The 22,689-nt window shown below is 41.8% G+C and overlaps 1 protein-coding gene across 2 annotated transcripts in view; it reads left to right on the plus strand.

Annotated features, from left to right (window-relative positions):
• Positions 1 to 21,675: 21,675 nt before the first annotated feature.
• ptch1 (patched 1) overlaps positions 21,676 to 22,689 on the plus strand; it is a gene marked incomplete at both ends in the record, with an annotated part of 43,487 nt that continues 42,473 nt past the window's right edge. For both annotated transcript variants that reach the window (XM_079222570.1, XM_079222571.1), the window contains one exon: positions 21,676 to 21,846. In XM_079222570.1, the coding sequence (XP_079078696.1) occupies positions 21,676 to 21,846 (171 nt within the window). The remainder of the gene's footprint in view (positions 21,847 to 22,689) is intronic.

Below are 22,689 nucleotides of genomic sequence, written 5' to 3' on the forward strand. Positions count from 1 at the left end.
TTACACAACAAATCTATTTGGCTGTTCTTGAAGAAGCACTAAAGAAGTAACACAGAAGTGTGAAAGAAATATCTGCATTCAAAATTGTATTTTAGTGAAAGGACAGAAGTATAATCAGCTAAATGTACTGAAAGTATCACGAGTTTAATAGTAAAGTCAGCTGTATCGTATTATTTATTTATTATTGATGACGAATTTAATGTTGTCAAAGTGGAGCTGATTTTGAATAATATATATACCGTTGGTTAGTTTAATCTAAATTGCATCATATTTCATCTGTAGATTTGTTTTCTAAAGAATGTAGCACTGTAAAAAGTACAACATTTCCTACGAAATGTGGTGGATTAGGAGTATAAAGAAATGTGAAATAGAAAAAAACTCAAGTAAAGTACAATTACATGTTTTTATATAAGCAGCCTCCTGCACCTTCTTATTTGTCATTCTATTATTCAGTAATGGCTGTGTTCATAGCACAGCTATGTCAGCTTTGTGTTTTTTTTCTTTTAGGTGCCTCTTTAAGTGAGGTGAATTTCATCCCATATTATAAATAGTCTGTAAAAACTGAAAGGTAGCTGTCATATTTTATTCTAATTGGGTCAGGAGAGTGTATTCTCTTCCGCTGAGACCCACCGGGATTTACTTAAGTAAACCTATTTCTCTGGACGAAGTGTTTCCTGCAGCCATACAGCTTGCATCTTCATTTGGCTGAATGTAAGGTTCCAAGTGAATATAACATAGTGTTTGCTAAACCTCTGTTGTTGGTCCTAATCAGTGGAGGGAGAGGAAGACCTGAATGGAGGTCTTGTCCAGCTCTCAGGAGCTTGGGAAATACTCCATCTGTGTTCCACAAACTCTCTCTCGTGAGTCAGAGGGTCCGCTACGGGCCAAAAGCAATTACCACCATGCCAAAAATGACAGTTTCAGCTACATACACATTGATTGCAGAGATGGAAAATTAGGTTGATAATTCATGCTTTTCTTGTCTTTTTTTCTCTGTTTGTCTTCACTTGCTGGCTTTCCTATCCACTTCCATAATTAATTCATGGTGTGAATGTGTCTCCACTTAAATAAACTGAAAACAGTTGGATTAATATGACGTTGCATGTCTACAATCAACATATCACACATGGTTTTTAATCAAAAGGACTCAATCATATTGGTTATGATGTTTTGGCTACTTTTCCCGCCTCTCATCACATGCCGCTTAAGTTGACTCCAGTAGTTGGGCCATCATGATATTAAAAGCAGTTGCATTTGATAAAATGCAATGATTTGTAAGTGAGTTTCAATGGATATGAAAAAAGAAGAAAAAAAACAATATACATATCATTTTTTTCCTTCTTTTTTACAACAATGTTTGTTACGCTATGACACATAGAGTAACAAACACGTAACTGCACAGAATGGCTGCAAGTTGGTTTTAATTTTGTAGTCAGGCTTTCGGCATTGCCTTCCCTTTTTTTAACAATTAAATAGTCATTTTAATTAATCGCATTGTTTGTCCCAGATCGGACCAGTCCAAGTCTAAAGTAAATCGTGTCTATTGAGCAAAGCTGGAGACAATACAAGGCATTGCAATGCTTTTAAATGATGTTTTTACAAACTTTGAATCTCTTCCAATCATCTATGAACAGTATCCTGTTTTTTTTTTCTTACCCCACACCTCTTGCTGTCATACACTCTTTCTTGCTCTCTATCTCTAAGGTATTCAGGTATTAAATAAAAACCTCTGATCAATGATGCTTGAATTCACTCTATCTGTCGCAGAGCTCTGAACTACAAGCAATGAAACGAGGGCCCAGAGAGAAACCACTTGCTTCATCTTCTTCTCTGCCACTTGTTGCTGTGCCACCTGCGCTTGGGGAATCCTGCCTCTGTTGACCACTTTGGGGCCACAGACGGCCGCGATGGCACAACTGATTCCTCTCAGTGAGTTGAAACGCAACGTAGAAGCCTCTGATGACCCGAATTTGATGGCTTGTCCCTTTTGTCCTGCAGTGAGATGGAAAACTCTGCCGAGCAACATATTTACATATTTACGACCCTCATTACACCGCAACCCCGTAGAGGAGCCTTTTGTTCGTCTGCTTCGGCCACACTAAGTACATCAACCAGTCCTGTGCATGTGTACGCATGTGTGCATATGATGGGCGCATCCTTGTGTCTGTGTGTCCTCCACGGGCCTTTTAGAACAGCTGATTAAAATGGCTGACAACGAGTGTTTGCCCACGGGACAGGAATGCAACTGGACGAGCGAACAGCCTCTGATTTTACTCCATTCTGGTCACAGCCACCCTCCTCCTGCCGGGCATGGCGGACGGGCACAAAGTGCTTGGTCTTGGAATGAAATATCTGGCCGCCAGACAATATTTCCCCCTCTTCCACTCTTCCACTCTTCTGAACCACCCCTAACCAAACATGAACACCGACAGGGTCTCAAAGAGCTGCATGACTGCACGTCCCAACAATGAGGCCACACAAAAAGCACCAACTCAGCAGAACTGGACGTCCGTTTCTCAGGCGTTTAAGCATGCAATTATGTTCCCCTCCACTCCCCACTTCACAATCAGGATCGGGAGAGTACAACGTGGTGTCTGTAGTAGTTCACTTCCTACAGGGGAGATGTGGGGACAAGGGCACATTGCTGTCTTGATTGGGATGATTTGTTTTTTTGCAGGAGCTGTGTGTGAAGAGAGATAAAAGTTGAATGGGGCACTTGTGTGCGTGGGTGAATGTGTGAGATTGCAATGTGGTTGTGTAGTCAGGAGACCATGTTTGAATGTGACCCGACAACTTCATGTATAGGTGTCTGTGCTTTAGGACAAAATCCCAGAAAATAGCTTGATAATAGTCTCAAGGATGATGATACTGAAATGTACGTGCGTGCATGTGTGTGTTTGTCTGTGTGTGTGGTGGGGGGGGGGGGGGTTTGCATACGTGTGTCAGTGTTTTATGGGATGTTATCCGGTGGGGAGCAGTCCTGCTGAGGGCTCGTCCATGCGTCCATGCATGTAGCGCGCACACATTCACCATATGGGATCCAGAGGGACTTGCATAGCCAGGCCAAGCCATGCGTATGGACCATTTAGCACACATTGCTTTCTCCTTCATGACTGCACTGCACTCCCCCTAATACACAAGTCAAGGCTGGAAAACTTCACAGTGAATCACAAAGAAGGGCCCCACAAGGCACAGAGGATCTCACTCGAAGGATATACAAATCTGTATTCATTGGCATATTTTTCCATTTTTCCATTTTCCTTTATGTCCTTTCTTTGATACTGCGGGATATCATCTATCTAAATCTGTCAGCGATACTGCAGTGTGTGGTGTACCCTGTCAAAGTACACTATTTAGATATACAGCCATAAATCCAGTTAAAAAAAATATGGCTTCTGAATAGTAGTAATGTTGCAGTCTCTTTATTTCCGCTTTCTTGCTGGAAACGCTGATAATACCTTTGACTTCTTGTGCTTCTTCTTCTGACACCTTGTTGTGTTACGGCTCCTCGCAGTGTTGAGGTCACAACGCCACTGGACACATCAAACTCATATACCTCATGTAATGAAAAATGAAAAATGAAAGGAGACTTATCCTGCTCACTTCCTGGTACATTTATACTGTCTATAAGAAATGGACCATTGTTTTGTGGACTGCTGTTTTGGGGCCTTGAGTTTTTTGGCCGTGCTCATCTTGGGTTTTGACTGTCGTCAACTTATTTTTTGCAAACAGTTAACAGAAGTGGAGGAGTGGCGTCGAGACGCCCGCTCTGGTAGCGGCAGCAACCTGTCAATTACAAGGAAGCCACGCCTAAAGCACACCCATATTTTATTCTAAAAGGAACCATCATTTACTAAATGAACATCATACTGTATTGAAGAAGACCTGCAACTAGTGATTGAGACGATAAACTCATGTTCACAATGTTTACTGAGGTAATAAAGCAAGTGAGAAGTAGAGTCATTTTCTCATAGACTTGTATACAATCTGACTCTTTGCATCCAGAGGAGTAGCCCCCTGCTGGCCAGTAGAGAGAATGCAAGTTTAGGGCACTTCCACATTGGCTTCACTCGTTATTAGCCGAGGTTCCCGCTTGGGTCATACTACTCGACTAAAACATGTTTAGAGTTCAAAAAACTCTTTGCTTATATTTAAAAAGGTGAAATGGTCGATAAACATTGTATAGTTCTAACATCACAACAGAAATCCTGATCGCTATTTTAAGGGCACAGTTTCTGAATACAGACTGTGTGTATTTCTTCATGGATTGCGTGTTTCGATACTTTCCTAGTATTCATATAGCACTTAGACCTGAAAATCTCACTTTCTTCGACACAGGGACCTTTATGATAACTCGGGGACCTCCCCGAGTTATCATAAAGGTCCCACTCGTGCTGACCTGTAGAGCCACAATGCCCAGTTGCCTAATATTAAGTGTAACCCTTACCCTCACCTTCCATCTATTTCCCTCTGCCTCTCCATGTCCTCCCTCTCTCTGTCTGTCTGTGTGTGGTCTGGAGACACTGTAATTCCCCAGCTCACACACGGTGCCACCCAACACGACGCTCAGACCTCCTTATCCACAGTTTTGGCTACCATGTCAGACCAACCGGGTCAAGGCCACTTGTATGCCTTTATACTTCCTCATAAGGCATACATTTCCATGCACATACCAAGACAATATGTAACCACTTTGAGATGCAAGAACTGTTAACTTGTATATATTCACCAGTGGTTCTCAACTTTCTGACGGACCCGCGCAGTCCTGTCAGATGAGTTCAAGTCCCTCTCAGTCAAAGCAACCCATAATGTGATATGATGGCTGGATTTTGAATGGATTTCAGATTTTTTAACACTATCATAAAAGGGATACAGTTGAATTGTCAATTAAGTGCTTTGGTCCTGTTTGCAACGGCAGAGTTTTTTTTGTTATGCTGACTTTTGAAACCGCTCATTAGCTAACGGCTTTCCCTATATATGAATCCCTTCTATTGCCCTAATCACTGCCCTTTTACTGCCCTCATGTGACTCACTTTTCTTCCGCTCTCCTCGCTTAATCAATGCAAAACGCACACTGTGTTTGCACATCCTGTCTCTCACCTGGATGCTGCACAAGTGACTACTTGTCCCAATCACACACACGCTGGTGACAGAGAGGGATTAATCTCATTCAGCCCCGAGGCCCTGGGAACAGCGGAGGCGTTGAAAAATAAAGCCTTCACTCCCCATGTCTTGGCCTGGCCGGCTGGGTGGTCTCGCAGGCATAGATATCATACTAAAAGTGACCATCCTCTCTGCAGTTCACATTCAAACAAACAGAGGGGCAGAGAGTGGAGATAGAGGCACGACGCAGAAGCGGGCACAGAACCTTTACTCTGCCTCGGTCAGGCTGGACTGAGAAGAGGTGAAATGTGGAAAGAGGGAGACGGGGTGACCATGTGAAACAGTGGGAAGGAGAGTGGTGAGGCGGGAGAAAAAGAAAGAGAGTCATGGAGAGATCCTCGCACTGCTCCGTGTGTGGTCTGAAGACCTCCAGGCTTGTTCCGGGGTGAGTGTGTGAGTGCTCCCTTCCTGGGCTCAGAGAGGGAAGGGGGGGAATAAAAGAAGGAGAAAGAGAGAAGTCTGCAAAAATAAAGGGAATGTTTGCCTTTGCTTGTGTGTGAGAGCGGCTTTTATGTGGAATAAGCAAGCAAACACTGGCATGTTTAGCCTGCCGTGGGGAGATTACCGTGTTATTTGCAAATATATCGGCTCGCTGGCCAAACAGAGTGCTTTTCATCGGGCCATCGCCCTGCTAGAATGAGGCCTTTTCTCTCTGACACATATTTCTTTGTTAAATACTTGAGCACCTGTGCCTGGTAAAGGCGTAGGTGATTTTTTTCTGTTAGGCAGAATTGTATGATATATTTTGTATGTTATAAAACGAATGTTGCGTTGTTTGTAAGAAACTGAATTAAGTAGTAACATATGCTATGTTGTGGATATATGGTCTAGATGTGTATTATAAGAGAAAAATAAGGATTGTCCGCAGAGCTTGCATTTTATACGAACATGTGTACAACATGTGCGTATAAAATGTAATAAACTCTTTGGATAATCCTTATTTTTCTCTCATACTGCACACACACACACACACACACACACACACACACACACACACACACACACACACACACACACACACACACACACACACACACTTACCGCGTTTTATGCACAATCACAAGCACAAATGCATATGCACACATATACACAAAATATAAGACATGACCCCGGGGACAACCTAATGATCTGCTAGTATAGCAGTATGAGTGCATACACATACATGTATAGTTTACAAACCCAAACAGACTGCGCACACACACATACACACACATACACACCACGTACATACTTGGGCTCAATTAAAATCAACACTCAGTGAGGCCTCAAACCCTCAAACTGTTTTTCAAAGACATGTTGTGCCCCTCCAGTGAAATGTGGGCTGAGTCTAGGGGACTGCACAGACTTGGAATGAGAAAGGTCTGGTGCTGAACAGACCGGGTTACATACACACTGCCGGGTTCCCCCAAATGCAGCCATGTACCGTTCTTCAAATAAAGACTCTGATTGGACCCCATCAGTCATCTGTTGGGGTTGAACCAGAGGTCTTTCCACCTTTAACCTTTGGGGATCGTTATTATTTATACCCACTGCTGCACAGCTGAGCATTTAGAAGAAGTTTTGATTAAGTCTGCTCCTGAACCTTTTTTATACATACATATATATATATATATATATGTATATGTATATATATATACATATACATATATATATATATGTATATGTATATATATACGTATATATATATATGTATATATATATATATATATATATATATATGTATATATATATATATATATATACATATATATATATACGTATATATATATATATATGCACAGCAGAATATGGTATTTAAAAGTGAACATGAGTATCAACAACATAAGATAAAATAAATAAGTAAAATAAGTACTGTTTCCCTGTGTGTGGCCGTGCTTCAGTCAACTCTGCATTAAAGACTCGGCTTCAACTCAGATCGTAGACTCAGCTCCTGAGTTAGTCTCAGTTCAGCCTGTAAAGTCTCTTGTTTGTTAAAACGTAGCCTGGACTGGCTTCCGGCTCTGTTCCTGCATTTCTCTGACCAAGAGACCCTCTACCCAGCTTTCAAAATTAAGTATTGATTATAAATGATTTATTAACTTCCTTGGGATGGTAAATGTTTTTTCTTTAGTGGGGTTTTGTTTGTATCAGTTAGAAATGGGAGTTTACCCTTAATCTCCCTCTTTAATGTATTTATAGTTTATATTATCAGTTCAAATGATTTGCTTGTTTTGGCAAAGGAACAAATGATGGGGATGATGGGATTCTGCAGTCCAAGATGGAGGAAAGTTACTGAGCCCAGATAGCAGTCGACTGGTTGACATCTACGCTGGCCAGACCTATTTATTATATTATATATGGAGAATTGTTTCTGAAACCAAGATGAAGGGAGATCTTTAAGTGCAGAAAGATGTAAAGGTTAACTGTGTGTTGTGAATTTGCTGCTGAGTGGTTCTACATAGAAAGCAATTGAAGGACAGATTGGTTATGTGTGTCTGGAAGTGGAAAGTTCTGCGAAATAAACTTCTGTGGTGACGCTTTGGAGTTTTATTTTTGGACCAGTGAGGTGAATAAGCTTCTAATTTGAATCAGTTTTTTAAAGATTAAACCAATCTATTTTCTGTCTTTTTTTAAATGTATTAAGTTGGTGGAAATATTCTGAACCAAAAATTGTTTGCAGAATTGGGAAAGGAAAGCACCAGAGCTGGGTGATTTGTTATTCGGCATCTGGTTTAGGGCTTTAAGGAGTGCATATGGTGCTAGTGTCACATCGAAGGTATCGCCTTCTCTTTTGAACAGTTGTTGTAGCTCCACCACAAATTAGAGTATTTCTCATGGGTCTGCTTCATAATCAGAGCAATTCACTTGAGGCCCACTTGATCATTTATCAAATACAAAAATGCTATATGGCACACATAGACGTCTTTCAACGATGGGTGGGTTGAAACACATTAATCTGACATGCATGCAGAATCCGTTAGGATGAGGGCATCTGCGTCCAAACATTGATGTGTTTATCAAGAAGGGATTTCTTTTTTCTCAGAAATACAGCATGTGTTGAGGTCGTCAGCGGCAAGCCCCACATGGCCACAAGCAGGATGTCCTGTCTGACAGCTAGAAATAATCAGCTTCATTAGTCACTTTGCTTTGGATACACACATCTGCAAACACACAGGCATGCATATACACACATGCACACACACACACACACACACACACACACACACACACACACACACACACACACACACACACACACACACACACACACACACACACACACACACACACACACACACACACCAAAAGCAAAGACAGACCCAGGTATGGCTGGCTTATGGTCTGGGCCAATACCTTTCCATTTCCCCTTCCCTTCAGACAAAGCCTACTTTCTATGCCACACATGCTCTATTTATTTTTCAATCGGGAACCAGACTTTCAGCCCTCCTATCCTCCCTCTCTTCCTGCAGGCATACAGACCGTGAGGTTTTCTGTGCAGGAGCTGTGCGGCAAAAAAAAAAGAAGAGCGGGTTGTCCTTTAACCACAAGTTAGTTGAATCCCGGCTCCTGCTGTCCGCATGTCAAAGTGTCCCTGAGTGACCCCAATTTGCTCCCCTGCTCATATGCTCCTAATGCTTAGGATGGGTTAATGCAGATGTCAAATGGCATGTATGTCCATGTAAATCTGTTAAGATTGAGCAAAAGTTTGAGTTTTGAGATGATTTATATTTCTATATTTAGTGAAGCCAGTATTAACTAGACAGTATTTAGGGGTGAAGAGGGGCATCGAGAGAGCCAACTGGGTGTCTTTAACGTTAAAAGTTTCATTGATGCTTATTCTGCGACACACACGCTTGTTTAGAACACACAATGGCAGTCGTACACACACGTATGAGGCCTCATCTTTACTGCAGTAACCCACAGTAACCCTACATCTTTACAGCTAATTTTCATTTTGTATATGAATACTCTGAATGTTGTAAATTGCTCCTTTAAACATGTATCATCTCCTAATAAGGTGACAATTTAGTGCCAGCAGTTACCAGTTTATGAGGACCGGCATTGCAATAGATCCTATTGTGTCCACCTTTTATGAAATTACCCCGAAGTATATGGATAAATAATATGATGATAATTATAAAAACACAACAAACTGCAAGACACAATTTATATCAGTACCATACTGTGCAAAATGCTTTTAAACAATAATTAATAGAAGGAGAGAGTGTTGTTTTACAAGGCTAGCTTGGAGCCCAATGTGCATTCCCACCTATGCATATGATTCATACAGGTGTGCCCTCATGGGAGACCTTTGATGTGTGTTGGGAGGTCACGTCCCCACATTTACCCAACCGTCCATCTAACCAGACGCATTCACCATTTGAATCCAGCGTGCAGGAATGTTTATGATACACTGTTAAATATAATGATGGCTCTGTTTGTCTCCATGAATTAAGGCCTTTCCTATAAAGAGAAGAAAGGAGGGTTCCCCTGGGGCATGTCTCCTTGCAGCACAATCCTTTTTACACACAGTTCTGGAGAGCTGGGGCTTCACGCTGTCTGCTAAATACAAGCAAGAAACCCTTTCTGATATTACTGGGTTTTTAATGTGAGACGTTTAAGTTTCATTTCTCTTTTAAAGGCGTAGCTGTCAAACCTTTGTGCGACCATACCCCTGACAATAACAGAAGACAATAAAACCCCAAAACGTTGCTGTTGTCGTAACGGTACGAGTGTGTCACTGAAATATATATGCACAAAGATGCATGAACCTCTATAATAATAATAATAATAATGCATTTAATTTATATAGCGCTTTTTTTGGTACTCAAAGTCACTTTGCACAACATTACAATGTCCTAAAAATTATGTAATAAAACAAGTATAATAATAAAACAGATACAAAATAAATAAAAACAATAAGAGCACACAGTCATACATTAAAAGCAGTTCTGAAGAGGTGGGTTTTGATTTGTGCACAAATCATGTCCTCATCACCGATACCACTGACTCCTTTTTAATTTAATTCAAATACAAAATATATTAGGCACCCAAGGCGCAATTTAAAGCATGAAGGTTGACATTTGATACACATGCATAACAATATAATAGAAATACAATACTTCAGTTTTTTTTTTTAATCTAAAAACTTTATTTCTTGCATTATTGGATTGCATGATTGTGTAAACAGAAAACACATATTTTACAATACGGTATTTTGTCATACTTACTATGACAATCATCTGTATGTGAATGAAAGCACCTCCTTCTCCTTCTTCCTCTCCTCACCTCCTCTTGTCGCTCTTTTCAGTCTCCCAGCTCTGTTGCTCTCGAAGCCGCTTACATCTCTGACATAACAATAATGATCTACAGGGGAAAGCAGAAACCAGATAAAAATATTTGAAATGACAGGAAATTGAAAACTACAAGTACCTCTTTGCCAACAGCCACATGCACTTTACGACACATTACATGTGGAGTGTAATATGATGTTTGAATGCGGCCTTTTGAAAGGTGATGATGCTTTTTGTATTCAATAATTTGTCCCGCAAAATGACAATGTTTTCATCGATTTGGTTTTTCTCTGGTTACATGCTACAAAACAACTCTGAGAAAACAATGGTGCCTGCTGGGCCCCTCAATCAGAGTCCAGGCTCGGCCCGACCAGAGCCAGATGTGGCTCTTGAGATGCTGATTATGTTTGTCTTGTTTACAAACGCAGCTCAGAGCAGATTCTTCATTTTCTGTCCTCCCCTCAACCCCCCAGCCCCTTTCCCTCGGATGTATATACACAGACTCTCATTCTGACATGAATGGCAAACAAAAGGCATTTTGGATCTGTCATAGAAAGGGCTATGTTTGATGGGAAATGTCGCTCAGGGCCACGGTTTATTGCAACAGTGGTGATGCTTGTGTGAGTCTGCCCATATCGCTTGTTTACTCAGGAGAAAAAGTACAGCAGAAATCTCTGAGTGTCAGTTAAGAGATGGCAATATTACCCATGATGTCATCCTCTCCCAAGAAGACAAAGAGAGACAGAGAGTATGCATAGTATAGTCCTCTCCACTGGAATTCCACTAAAAGCTAAAATATCAGCTAATACTAATATCTATGATTTTTGTCCGTGTGTTGTAATTTAATGTGAAATACAGTGATAACCTGAATGTTACAGGAGTAGAATAGCCTGAGATGGATATAATAAAATACACACTACATAAAATATAACTGGTAACGAGGGATCTGCTGCCTGCTTGTCATTATAGGAGAACCCTTTTTGGTTCCTGGTTCTTTTTGAAAGGTTCCACCTGGAACCCTTTCAGAGGGTTCCCACCTAGAACCCAACATTAAAGTCTGTGAAAGTCTCCAAATGTTTCATGGAGTGTCCTTAAGGGGCAACCCACAACAATCACTGTCCACAATCACAGTTTTTGGGGTGTGTGTGGGCGTTCTCTATTAGCCCCGTGCTTAAAAAAAAAAAAAAAGGGTTCTCTGAATTACAAAGGTTCTTACTGGAACCATTAGTCTTACAAAGAACACTTGAAAATCCCTTTCTTCAAATGGTTCTTAGTAGGACCGTAGCACCGTAGCCCTTTTGGAACTCTTATTTCAAAGACATTTTTCTCACTAAATATTGTGTTGCCCTGCTGGGTTACGTCCCAACTGACTGTGCCCCCATTTGAGGTCAACCAATATAGCCCCCTTCGCTCCTCAAAGTCACTGTGGCAGGAAATGACCTCACACAGAGAATGAACCCACACCATCAGACAACAATCCCTTTCACCTCAGGTCAAAGGTCAGGGGAGTCACAGGGGAGTCAGCGTGTGTGTGTTTGAAATATGTACGAGGGCCGTCTCTGATCAATTGTCAGTGGTGGACAGTTTGAGTGACTCATGGATTTTCTTTGGAGTGATTATGTGGTATGTCAGGCATGTGTGTCTGTCTGTGTGTGTGTGTGTGCAATATATTTTGTTTTTAAGTTTTTGACATTTAAGTGTGTGTGTGTGTGTGTGTGTGTGTGTGTGTGTGTGTTTGTCTTGGGAGGCACCAGAAGAAGTGTCTATGGGTTTTGTGAGAGTGATTAGGCCTTCTTGGGTTTCCTCTAAAGTCATGCATGACCTCTTTTGGAATAACTACTCAAAACAATGACGGAGTGAGGCCACTTCCTTCATTCAGATGTTACGATAGTTACTAGAAGACCCCATCCTCGGAGCGGATGTGCCCTTTTTTTCTCCCCTCTCTGTCGGTTGCACTTGTGTCTTTGTACAGTTGTGCGACTTTGTGTGAGTGACTGCAGTGCTAGTGAAGACTTGTTGAGCTTTGGCAATGTTTCCTTTCATGATGCTTCAACGTTTTTAGTTTATGACACAGTAGAAAAAGAGTGGTAAAAAAAATCCAGTCATTTTCGAGAGTAATGGATAAATGTCTTGTAGCTCACCGATATCCATTACAAAAACTGGTAATTTAAAGGATTCGTAATTATTAGCAATTACTCAAGACCTGTCCCAAATCTTTGTTTTTTCCCCTTTAAATAAACAACAAAAGTAAACCAATTATTTTTAGTATGTCCACATTAGGTTTTCTAAGATCTCCCTTTAACTAAACCCACAGACATCTTGACACAGGTTTGTGACGGTATCATTGTGATATTAACCTATACAGTTACGTTGTCACACTATAACATGCATACACACATATTTATTTTAGTTAGCTGCTTGATCCAGACCCTGTTAAAGACCATGCTTCATCCTCATCATTTTCTCTTGTTTTGGTAAACTTTCTGTTCTTTTTCCAAATTACATCATAATTATTGATGAATTCAACTCATTATTGACAATCATATTTTATGTGCAGATGCTATGGGAAACCGTTTGTCTTGGTTGGATTTGACTAAAAGTTTCAGAGTTGTACACTAAAACATTTGTTATGATATGAGGACAGAGATAAATGCTACGGTGTCTATTATTTGGATGAAGTATCTAAACCTCCCAAAATGTATTTCTGAAATGTTTCACATCTGGATGTGTGTTTATCGGATGCCTGCAGACCCAAACATATGGATGTGTGTTTATGGGATGCCTGCAGACCCAAACCTACAAACACTGTGTTAGTACGCCTGTGTTATATCAACTCTGGAACGGATTCGAACTGCATCACTTCATATTTTAGTTAATGACTGAGTTCTTCGATATCTAACCTTTCCTCCCTCAACTCATAATGAGTCTCATCTCATTGTTTTTCCTGCATATGAAGAGATGGTCGCGACAGACACGCACAGAGCGCCAATTACATCACACTTGACTTTGCCACGGCAAAGCCCAACAATGCCGCTTTTGAATTGAGCGGATGCATTTCTGAGCATTGCCAAGACTCTTGAACTCGCACCTTCTCTGTGAAAAGCGAGGTTGGATTCAGATCAGCTGTCAGCGGCACATCTCTGTATACACAACACTCCTTGGCAGTCGATGGAAAGCCAAAGCAATAATTAAAACGCAGCTAATAAATGCTCTTCTGTCACATCTAGCGGTGTTTACGTTTAACCACTCCATTTAGAAATGTCAAGCCGTGTCTATCTCTTTCTCCTCAGACTGACCTTCTTTTCTTTCACCACTTCAATCCTCCTTTCATCTCATTTTATCACCTACTCCCACATTCATGCACACCTGGCTTGGAAACACCTTTGAAGAACAGTAAAAAAAACAAAAAAACACTGTTGCTTGTGGCCTTACACGTAGTTTTTGTTCAGCAGCCATTAGTTGAATATTCACCACTAACAATGATGGCTGGACAGAGAGACAGTCAGAGGAGAGAGAGAGTGCCAACATCTTGACCAATAGGTGTAAATTAGGCAAGAAGATTGTTGGCAGACGATAATTAGGAAACAGGGATTTTAGCTGAAAGATACAAGTGTGGGTAATTATGACAGCTATTTCCCTCCCTGCTTAAGTCAGACCTTACAGTGAGCCCACCAGACGTTTACCTTTAAAAATCCTTACCCCCTAGGGGGGGAAACTGAGCGATTGTTATATAAAACTGTAAATCATAGGTTGTTTTATGTTTTTTTTTAAATAAAAGCCCCAAACTGCTGTATTTGGATGTATTGAACCCCATAAGTAAACAAGTGAAATATGTGGTTCGGTACATGAGAAAATTCAAATAGCATTCAAATAGCCCAAATGGGCCCAAATGAAACCTCGTCTGAATTTTCTGAACTAAAACCCTCTTTAACTTTGTTCTGCTTCACTTTATCAAAGTCAACCTTTGCAGAGAGAATGTTCACATGTTGTGCTATGATTTGGGAGAAGTTTAGATCTTACAGCTGCATCATTCCGAAGAATTAATCATCCTGAAACTGCTTTTTTTCTAGGCGGACCTGCAACTTTTCCATTTTTGCTGTGTCATCTTCATTTACTCTTAACCAGTAACATATATACTGATATTTACACATCTGAACAAAATCTCACATATGTAGCCTTTTATTCAAATATCCCTAGTGTTTGCAGAGATACACCCTTTTTAGTTTGGTTATGCAATGTTCAAGCAGAGGCCTAAAAATAGGTGGGGGTTGATGTGTAAACCAAAGCAGACAAGACGGCCTCGGACACGAGTCAGAAATGCACTCGCATAACTGCAGGTGCTACGGTAAGATGACAGGCATGAGGTAGACAGGTCTCACAGTCCTCCATTCACAGATGTCCTGCGGAGCAGCAATAAATTCCCCTCCTCATCCCATCCTCTTTCTAGCTCTGGATATGGCCCAGATTGAACAGTGTTTGGGCTAATTGGCCACTTAAGCTATGACCTCATGGCACTGTGGGGAGAACAAGCAGATGATGACTGTGAGGGTGCATTGATGAGCCACTCGAGATTTAATGCAGTCACAGTGGTTTGACTGCAGGTGCCATCCGCACACACGCTGCAGGGCTGCACTACATCTCAAACAGTGATACTGACATAATGAAACACACTATTCTCCCACCATCTTGCTCTCGCTGTCTCGCTGTCTCTCTTCCACTTTTTCAATCCCTTTTTTGAGATATATATATATATATATATATATATATATATGTAGGGGATCATGACTTTGTGAGAGTGAGGCTCAAACATGACTTGGAGAAGACCTCTGTCTGTGAAAATGAACGTTCCCATGTCGCATCTTCATTACAACCTGGGAGCACTAATTTATAGAAAACGGATCCAAGTTGGTTAAATAAAACTAAAGAGATATTATCTTAGATATTGTTTTTTATATATATATTATATCATACCAATAATGCTACTTGTTTTGTGAAACAACAACATGGTTGCATTTCAAAAAGTAGTTACGGTAAATACATCTTCATTGTTTTTACTCTTTGGATATGAGACTATCATTTCACATATGATGACACTTTCTATTGAGCAATTAAAAGCACCACACAGGGGTGGAATTATAATTTCAAAGTGAACCTAATGTTCTACAGACACACTGTTAAACGCACACAAACCCCTGTAACTGCAGGTATATTACGCTGTTAGGCACACCTCAGAATAGCACTGGTATTCCACACATTGCTTAACTCCATTTCATCCACATTAATACAGCTCTCATCCCAAACTGTAAACATCTACCCGTGAAAAGAAGCAGTCACAAAGACCGCAACGATGAATGATATATTAAATTGGAACATTGATATTACGTGGGAGGTATTTAGTGGATTCATTAACGAACACAACTGTGTGCGCCCATGCTCTGTGCTAATTCCCCTCTAATGGAGGTTGATGCTGCTTGTTTATGAGCTTGAATTCCATTGAGGAAGGTAACAGTTCCCGCTGTTCTCGGCTGAACAGGAGGTCTGGGTGAGTAAACAGAGGTCTGGACAGCTTATGAGGTTCTTACCTTTAAATGTGTCACTTTTTCCAGTGGGCCTCCCACAGAGAACCACCTCAGCCGTGGAAATAAGCAAACCTTCCACCAAAGTGAGTGTGGGAAGTCGAGCCGTGCACCACTACAGATGTAAGAAAATGTGTAATAATATGTATTTGTTTGTGAGTGTGTGTCTGAGTCAAAGTTTCCTTTAATTTCCTTACATTAAAAAAAAGATTTTGTTGAGAGACCAGCTCCATCTGCTTGACTGCTCCCCCTCCTCCTATTTCAGGCTTCCTCTCTCTCCTTCTTTCGTTTGAAAACCCCGTCTCTTTGTGGAGCCACAGCGTTGATATTGTATGATACTGCTTATTTGTTGAGGCCGCGTGTATACATTCAGAGCAGCACACGTTTCCTGTTAACATTGGAGGCTGAGCTGGCTTCCAAAAATTACAGCTTCTCAGGCCAGTTCTGCAGAACAGACCACGGCCTTGTCTAAATAACCAGACCCGCTCCAACATTGTCTGTCCCGGATCTCAAAGTAAATGTCGGCCAGACGGCGGAGTGGACTGTGTTGCCCAATTGAGACAGATAGGACTTGAAAATGCTTAAATGCCCTCAAATGAAAATCAATATTCATCTGAGATTCTTTCTGTCAGGCACACTTTTCTTTTCCACTTTTAAACATCCCACCAACTTACTCTGGTCAAACATGAGCTTGATGTGTGGGTATCCGATATATCACTTCTTTGCCATATCAGTACGACTGCATTGGTCACATGTCCAAAAGAGCAATGTTCACTATCTTAAATACAAAATCAACTTGAATTATTTCAAACATGTATTTTAAATGAACCGGTGTCTGCTTTTTTTCCCCACTGGAGAGTTTACCTTATCTGATTAAACCAGTCAAACAGCAATTTCTGTATCACATCATGACGCCTTGGGTCCACTTCTCTGTGTTGCTGCTGGATGGAGTGTGGTGCGACTGCCCTTTTGAATCCTCTCGAGCTGCTCTGATTGTGCACACAAAGCCAGTTGGAAATTGGGTGAGGTAAACAGAGGCCAGGCGGTGCTGCAAGCTGTCAAACAGCTCTGTGTATGATTGAAGACAACCTTGAGCCGAAGCATAAACATTCAAGCGGGCCCTTGCCGTGCATTCGGCCCCCACTGCTTCGGCAGCTGGGTCAAGATGGAGGAGGAGGGGATAGTTTTATGACTTGTCAGAGATATTGGAAATGGTCCATGCATGGGTCTTCCAAAGAGAGATATTGTGGAGGAGTACTGACAGGTTTTTTTAGTGGATATAAATGCAGATAGAAACACCCATGACAATTTCCGTTTGATACAACTTGGGTCAAATATGCAATAATAATTACTGTGACACCAATTTGATTGGAGGAATGCTGCAATAAATATGCAACATTCTTTCTTCAGTCCATCAGCACTGATTGTATCACAGAGGTTATGGGAAAATCTGATTTGGTGAAGTGCATTGCATTGCATCAGCATAGGTAGAAGTCAAAAAAAGGGAGAAAAAAAACTTTTGGCTTGTCTTCTTTAAACCAATCACAACATAGATAGTGGAAGGGGATGAGAAGGTTGAATTAGGCGGCCATTGGCAGGCTGATACTCACAGTCTACATCCGGTCAGTCAGGCTGGTGAAAGTGTGAAAATGATGACTGAGTTGGAAGTGTTGAAGGAAAGAAATCTAAATTAATTAAGTGAGAGAGAGAGGGAGAGAGAGAGAGAGAGAGAGAGGACATTCTTACTTATTTGGGATCTCTACATTTGTTTTCAATAAAGAGGTGTGCTTTATTTGCATTCTTTCACTCTCTCTTTCCGAGCACCACTCCTCTGCCCAGCCTTATGATGTCTATCCTGTCCATTCATAACTCAACTAAGAAGCGTGCTGAGTTTGAAAAAAATGGTGTTTCGTGTACATTTTTTTAGTTTTCAGAATGATGGAGCATAAATGTCAAGGTTTTCCTGAAGGTGGCGCAAGAGGAAAGGTCATGGGGTCATTAAATCAAACCTTCTCTTGTTAATCTTCAATGTGCTCTGCTGGTTGAATGCAAAACCAACCTTTTATTAGACATGGTGCAAAATGTTGACAGTATAGGTTTGACGAAAATGTAAAGACATCAATAAAAATATTCAAATGTATCCTCTGGAAGTGATGGAAATAGCTAAACCTATATATGCATGAAATATAAAAAAAAAATTTAGTATCACATCAGACAATGAAAGGCAGAAAATACTCTGGATGGAGAGGCCGGACTTGGGACTGTTTGGCATTTTCTGCTGTTCAATCACACAGCAGATGAGTGGATAAGCGGTTAAATGACTCACTGCTACAAAATACTATTATATTGATTATTTTAATCAGTTATTGTATTGCTATTATGTTGTGTCCACATTTGCAATATGTTTCTCATTTATTCTCTTTTTATTGAAATAGATAACCACCAAACATTTTATTGTCTCTTTTATATTTCTCCTATATACTGTATATATACCTTTTTTTATCACAAAAAGATAAGAAAGCTTTGTAAAACCCGCATGGGGCAGCTACTGAATCTGCTTTTCCCTAAAGTACAATAGCTTGCAGGCCTGAGTAAATATCAAAACTATTGCCTGCCATCACAAAATGAAAACAAACTCATTTGGAATACATTTCTCACTGCTTGGTATAATCCGTGAAGTGAACAATTAGTCCATCTGATCCATATTACCACATGATGGTAAATTAATAATAAAAATAAAAAAAAGGAAATATGCTCATGTTTGGTCAAGGGTGTCTTGGCATCTTATGTGCACATGTATTTCATTAGTTCACGCAGATGCTCGCAATATAATCTCCCCGAGAATTTTTACAGGCATATCTTTACAGCCTCCACACTACAGTATTCGTAGGGAAGGACCATGTTCCACGATGACCTCCGGCCCTTTTAATGGAGTCCTGCGGCGTTCCCGTCACGACAACAACTCCAGCGTGTCTAGCACAGATACGGTGCAGCGGTTATGACTCCTGCTGGCCGTGAGGCAGGCCTGGCTCTGTTGAGCGGCATCGCAGCTCACTTTGTTCTCCTTTAGACGCGTTCCCACTCAGACACCACGCCTGCGTGATGCCAGTGGAGTGATATTATTGTTGCAGCCAACTAAATCAACTTTCTCCAAAGAAAAGTCTCAATGCTGAACTGAATGGATAACCTTGGCACTTATCTGACATCATTTAAGCTTCTCTGAGAAGCAGGTTTGAGCCAAAGGAGGAATACAGTTAAATCTTACAGTTTGATTTTGACCACAAAAAAAAACAATACAGGAGAAAAAGTTTAGTTTTAAGAAGCCATCACTGAAGAGTACGTCTGTAAATTGGAAATGTGTGTGCAAGCTTCATGATAATAGTCATTTGCGTGCACATGCACTTCCACTTGTTTTATGTCTGAGCCATTGTGTGCATTTTTTCATAAGCAAGCAACATATGTATGTATTCACAGGTGTGTGTGTGTGTGTGTGTGTGTGTGTGTGTGTGCGTGTGTGTGTGTGTGTGTGTGTGTGTGTGTGTGTGTGAGAGAGAGAGAGTCTGTAAAATGTATGCATACACTCGTTTGCACACAACTGTACTTGTGTGCGGACTGGTGCATGCACAGGTGTGTGACGACATGTGTTGTTTTGCAGAGCGTGCAACTCCGTGCTCGTGCTGTCTTTCTTTCCATGCGCGTGCAGGTTGCTGCCGTGCATGTGTCGGTACTGTTTACAATTTGGGGCTCATCACGTGACAGTCGAAGAGTCATGTATTTTGGAGCGAACGAGACCACCCACGTGGCCAAGAAGGAGCAGCCAAGTAATTGAGAGTGAATTTTTTTTTTTTCGAAGCCTAAGACCGAGACGGATTACAATGCGTCTGTTTTCCGCCTCGTAAGACTAAAGCAGGTATTTTTGTATTCCTCGTAACGGACACGTCTCGCTCTCCACAGGGGGAGGATACCACGGATTTGTTCTGACAGCTCTCCCTACCTGGACTGGAGATGCTGAGCGCGCGGCTGGCCGCCAGACGAGCCGCTGCTGGGCTCGGAGGGCTCAGGTGTGACGTGTGAAGAGATGTCATTAAAAATGGCCGCACGAGCTAATTACCACTCCATTTCTTTGTTTTGTTCAGCATGTTGTATTCTTCACATCAATTAAGACAGTCCGAGTTTAAATTAGGTGATAGTTCTTAGATTTGCATTTGTTTTAATCTAATGGTCTCTGTTGTTCAGGCGACATGAATATGTTTTAAGATAGTGACATTTAGGGAAACAGGTGTTGTTTGTAACATATTGATATATGGATGGATGCATGGATTTCACGTGTCCGAGCGTTTAACGCTGCACGCGTAATGCGCAAAAATCTGGTCTATTTGAAATATAAGTTTGAGTTTTTTTTACATAATTGTAGCATTATCGGTAAAGTGGATTATAAAACTGATACAGATATAAATAGGGGCATCCGTGGTAAAAGTAAAACGTTTGTGATTTGAAAAAAAGATAATAATTATGTTTACTAATTGTGTCCAAAGATGATTGTTTTGTAGGTTGGATGTTGTTGGGTTTTGTCTACAGATTGATATGCAGTCCAGTTGGAGATGGACGCTGTGTGACCACAACTTTATTTCTTAAATCCAAAAATATATAAGTGTAGATGTATCCCTGTACAAACACCTTAAGAATGAACAAGGCAACATAAAACATAACATATGTGCATATAAACATATAACAATCTATATGCGCTATAGCGTTCTACATCGTCCTGTAGGACCTCCCCTTGAACCGCTGTAATTTGAACTACCAGCACCATCATGGTGGTGGTAGAAGAAAAGAAGAAAAAAAATCAAAGTTAAAAAACTGCAGTTCAGACATTCCTCTGTCCCCCACTTCCGTCGCTCAAACCGTGTACCTCGCCTCAGACTTCAGATCCTCTCCGGGAAAATGCCTCTTTTTCTGGCGACAGAAACCCGAAACACCGAACGGTGCGCGCGGGGTTGGCTCTCGTGGAGCCTCCCCTGAAGTTGGAGATGCACACATGAGGTCTCCCCGCCTGGGTGGTCTCTCTACTTTAGTGAGCTGTTGCTAAGCAGCTAATAATAGTCGTGTTTGCTGAGTAATTTTTGCCCTTCTGGAACCAATCAGATCCACGAAAGTCCTGCAATCTGACAGCCCCAGAGGCGGGATCTCCAGCCTTTTTTTCTCTCTCTCTCCCTCTCTCTCTCTCTCTCTCCACCCCTCCTCCTCCCTCTGCCTCCAAATGGAGAGAGGTCTTTTTCTCCTCTTCTATTGAATCTCAGAGTTGGCCGTGACGCGCGGCCCAGGGGGAAGACCACATAGATCTCACCAGAATGCAACGACCATCGAGGTTTCTCTCCCGACGACTTGTGTATGGGAATCGCTTTGCGCACGCCGCTTTTTGAGAGAACCCGACTTTTTGCGCAGAGACACGGTTGAATGCGGGTGAACGCGGCGGAGACCTCCGGATCGCGAAATGTTGGGATGGAAGGCGCAGACTTTGACTCGCCGTCTCCAACAGGAGTATGAAGTCCTACTTCACGGGTGTGAGATCTCCGAGAGTGAAACTCTGTTGCCTTGGGATATCGCTGCACGCTTTCGGGGAGATACTATAAAGTGGGAAACGGTCTCGCAGTCCCCGCAACATGGCCTCGGCTGCTAATGCGCCCTCCGAGCAGGAAAACCGAGACCCCGATCGGCCGAGGATAACGCGGAGGAACAGAGGGGACTATACCCGCAACGCACCGCTGGATTTGGAATATTTGCAGCGGCCGAGTTACTGCGACGCGGGCTTTGCGTTGGAGCAGATAACCCAGGTGCTTATTTCTCATCTTAAACCGAGAGCTTTTATGGTCTTTGGTTGCATTGTATTCGCCGACACACACACACACACACACACACACACACACACACACACACACACACACACACACACACACACACACACACACACACACACAAAAAGAAAAGAAAAAAAGGTGGCCAAACTATGTCCAGTGGCTGCTAGGTAACGGGACGGGCCGGGGCTAAGGCAAGGTTGTAGAGAGGGAGAAGATTTATGCAGCACATTTACAACCCTTCTCATGCAACCGGCTTCTGTTTTTTTTTTGGAGAGGAGGGGGGGCGATGTGAACACAAGTTGTAGTCGCGCGCACACACACACACGCGCGCGCACGCACACACAGTCCACTCGATCCCCGCATCCCCGAACTGGGACGGACGAGGGCAAAAACATGCCGCTTTCTCTTTGCGGTCCACGCCGACCCGTCATTGACTGTTTTCATAACAAGCGACAGCTAGACGTGTGTTTGTGTTCTACGAGCTGCGTAAAAGTTAAGCTGAAGGTTTTGTGTGACAGTGTCCAAATGTGGGAAAGAAAAGAAAAAAAATAAGAAAAAAGAAAAAGAAATCCATGTGGCTGCTCTCTTCCGTTCACAAATATTGTGAGTCCATTGTGATGATGCTCCTCCACTCCCCGTGCACACGGGGAGTGGGAGTTGTGTGTGCTGGTATTTGTGTTGTTGTTGTTGTTGTTTTATACCACATGCACGCATAAGTGTGTGTGTGTGTGTGTGTGTGTGTGTGTGTGTGTGTGTGTGTGTGTGTGTGTGTGTGTGTCTGTGTGTGTGTCTGTGTCTGTGTGTTTGCGTGTCAGAGAC

This window comes from Taurulus bubalis, assembly GCF_910589615.1.
Source record: "Taurulus bubalis genome assembly, chromosome: 8".
In the NCBI taxonomy this organism is placed as follows: Eukaryota; Metazoa; Chordata; class Actinopteri; order Perciformes; family Cottidae; genus Taurulus; species Taurulus bubalis.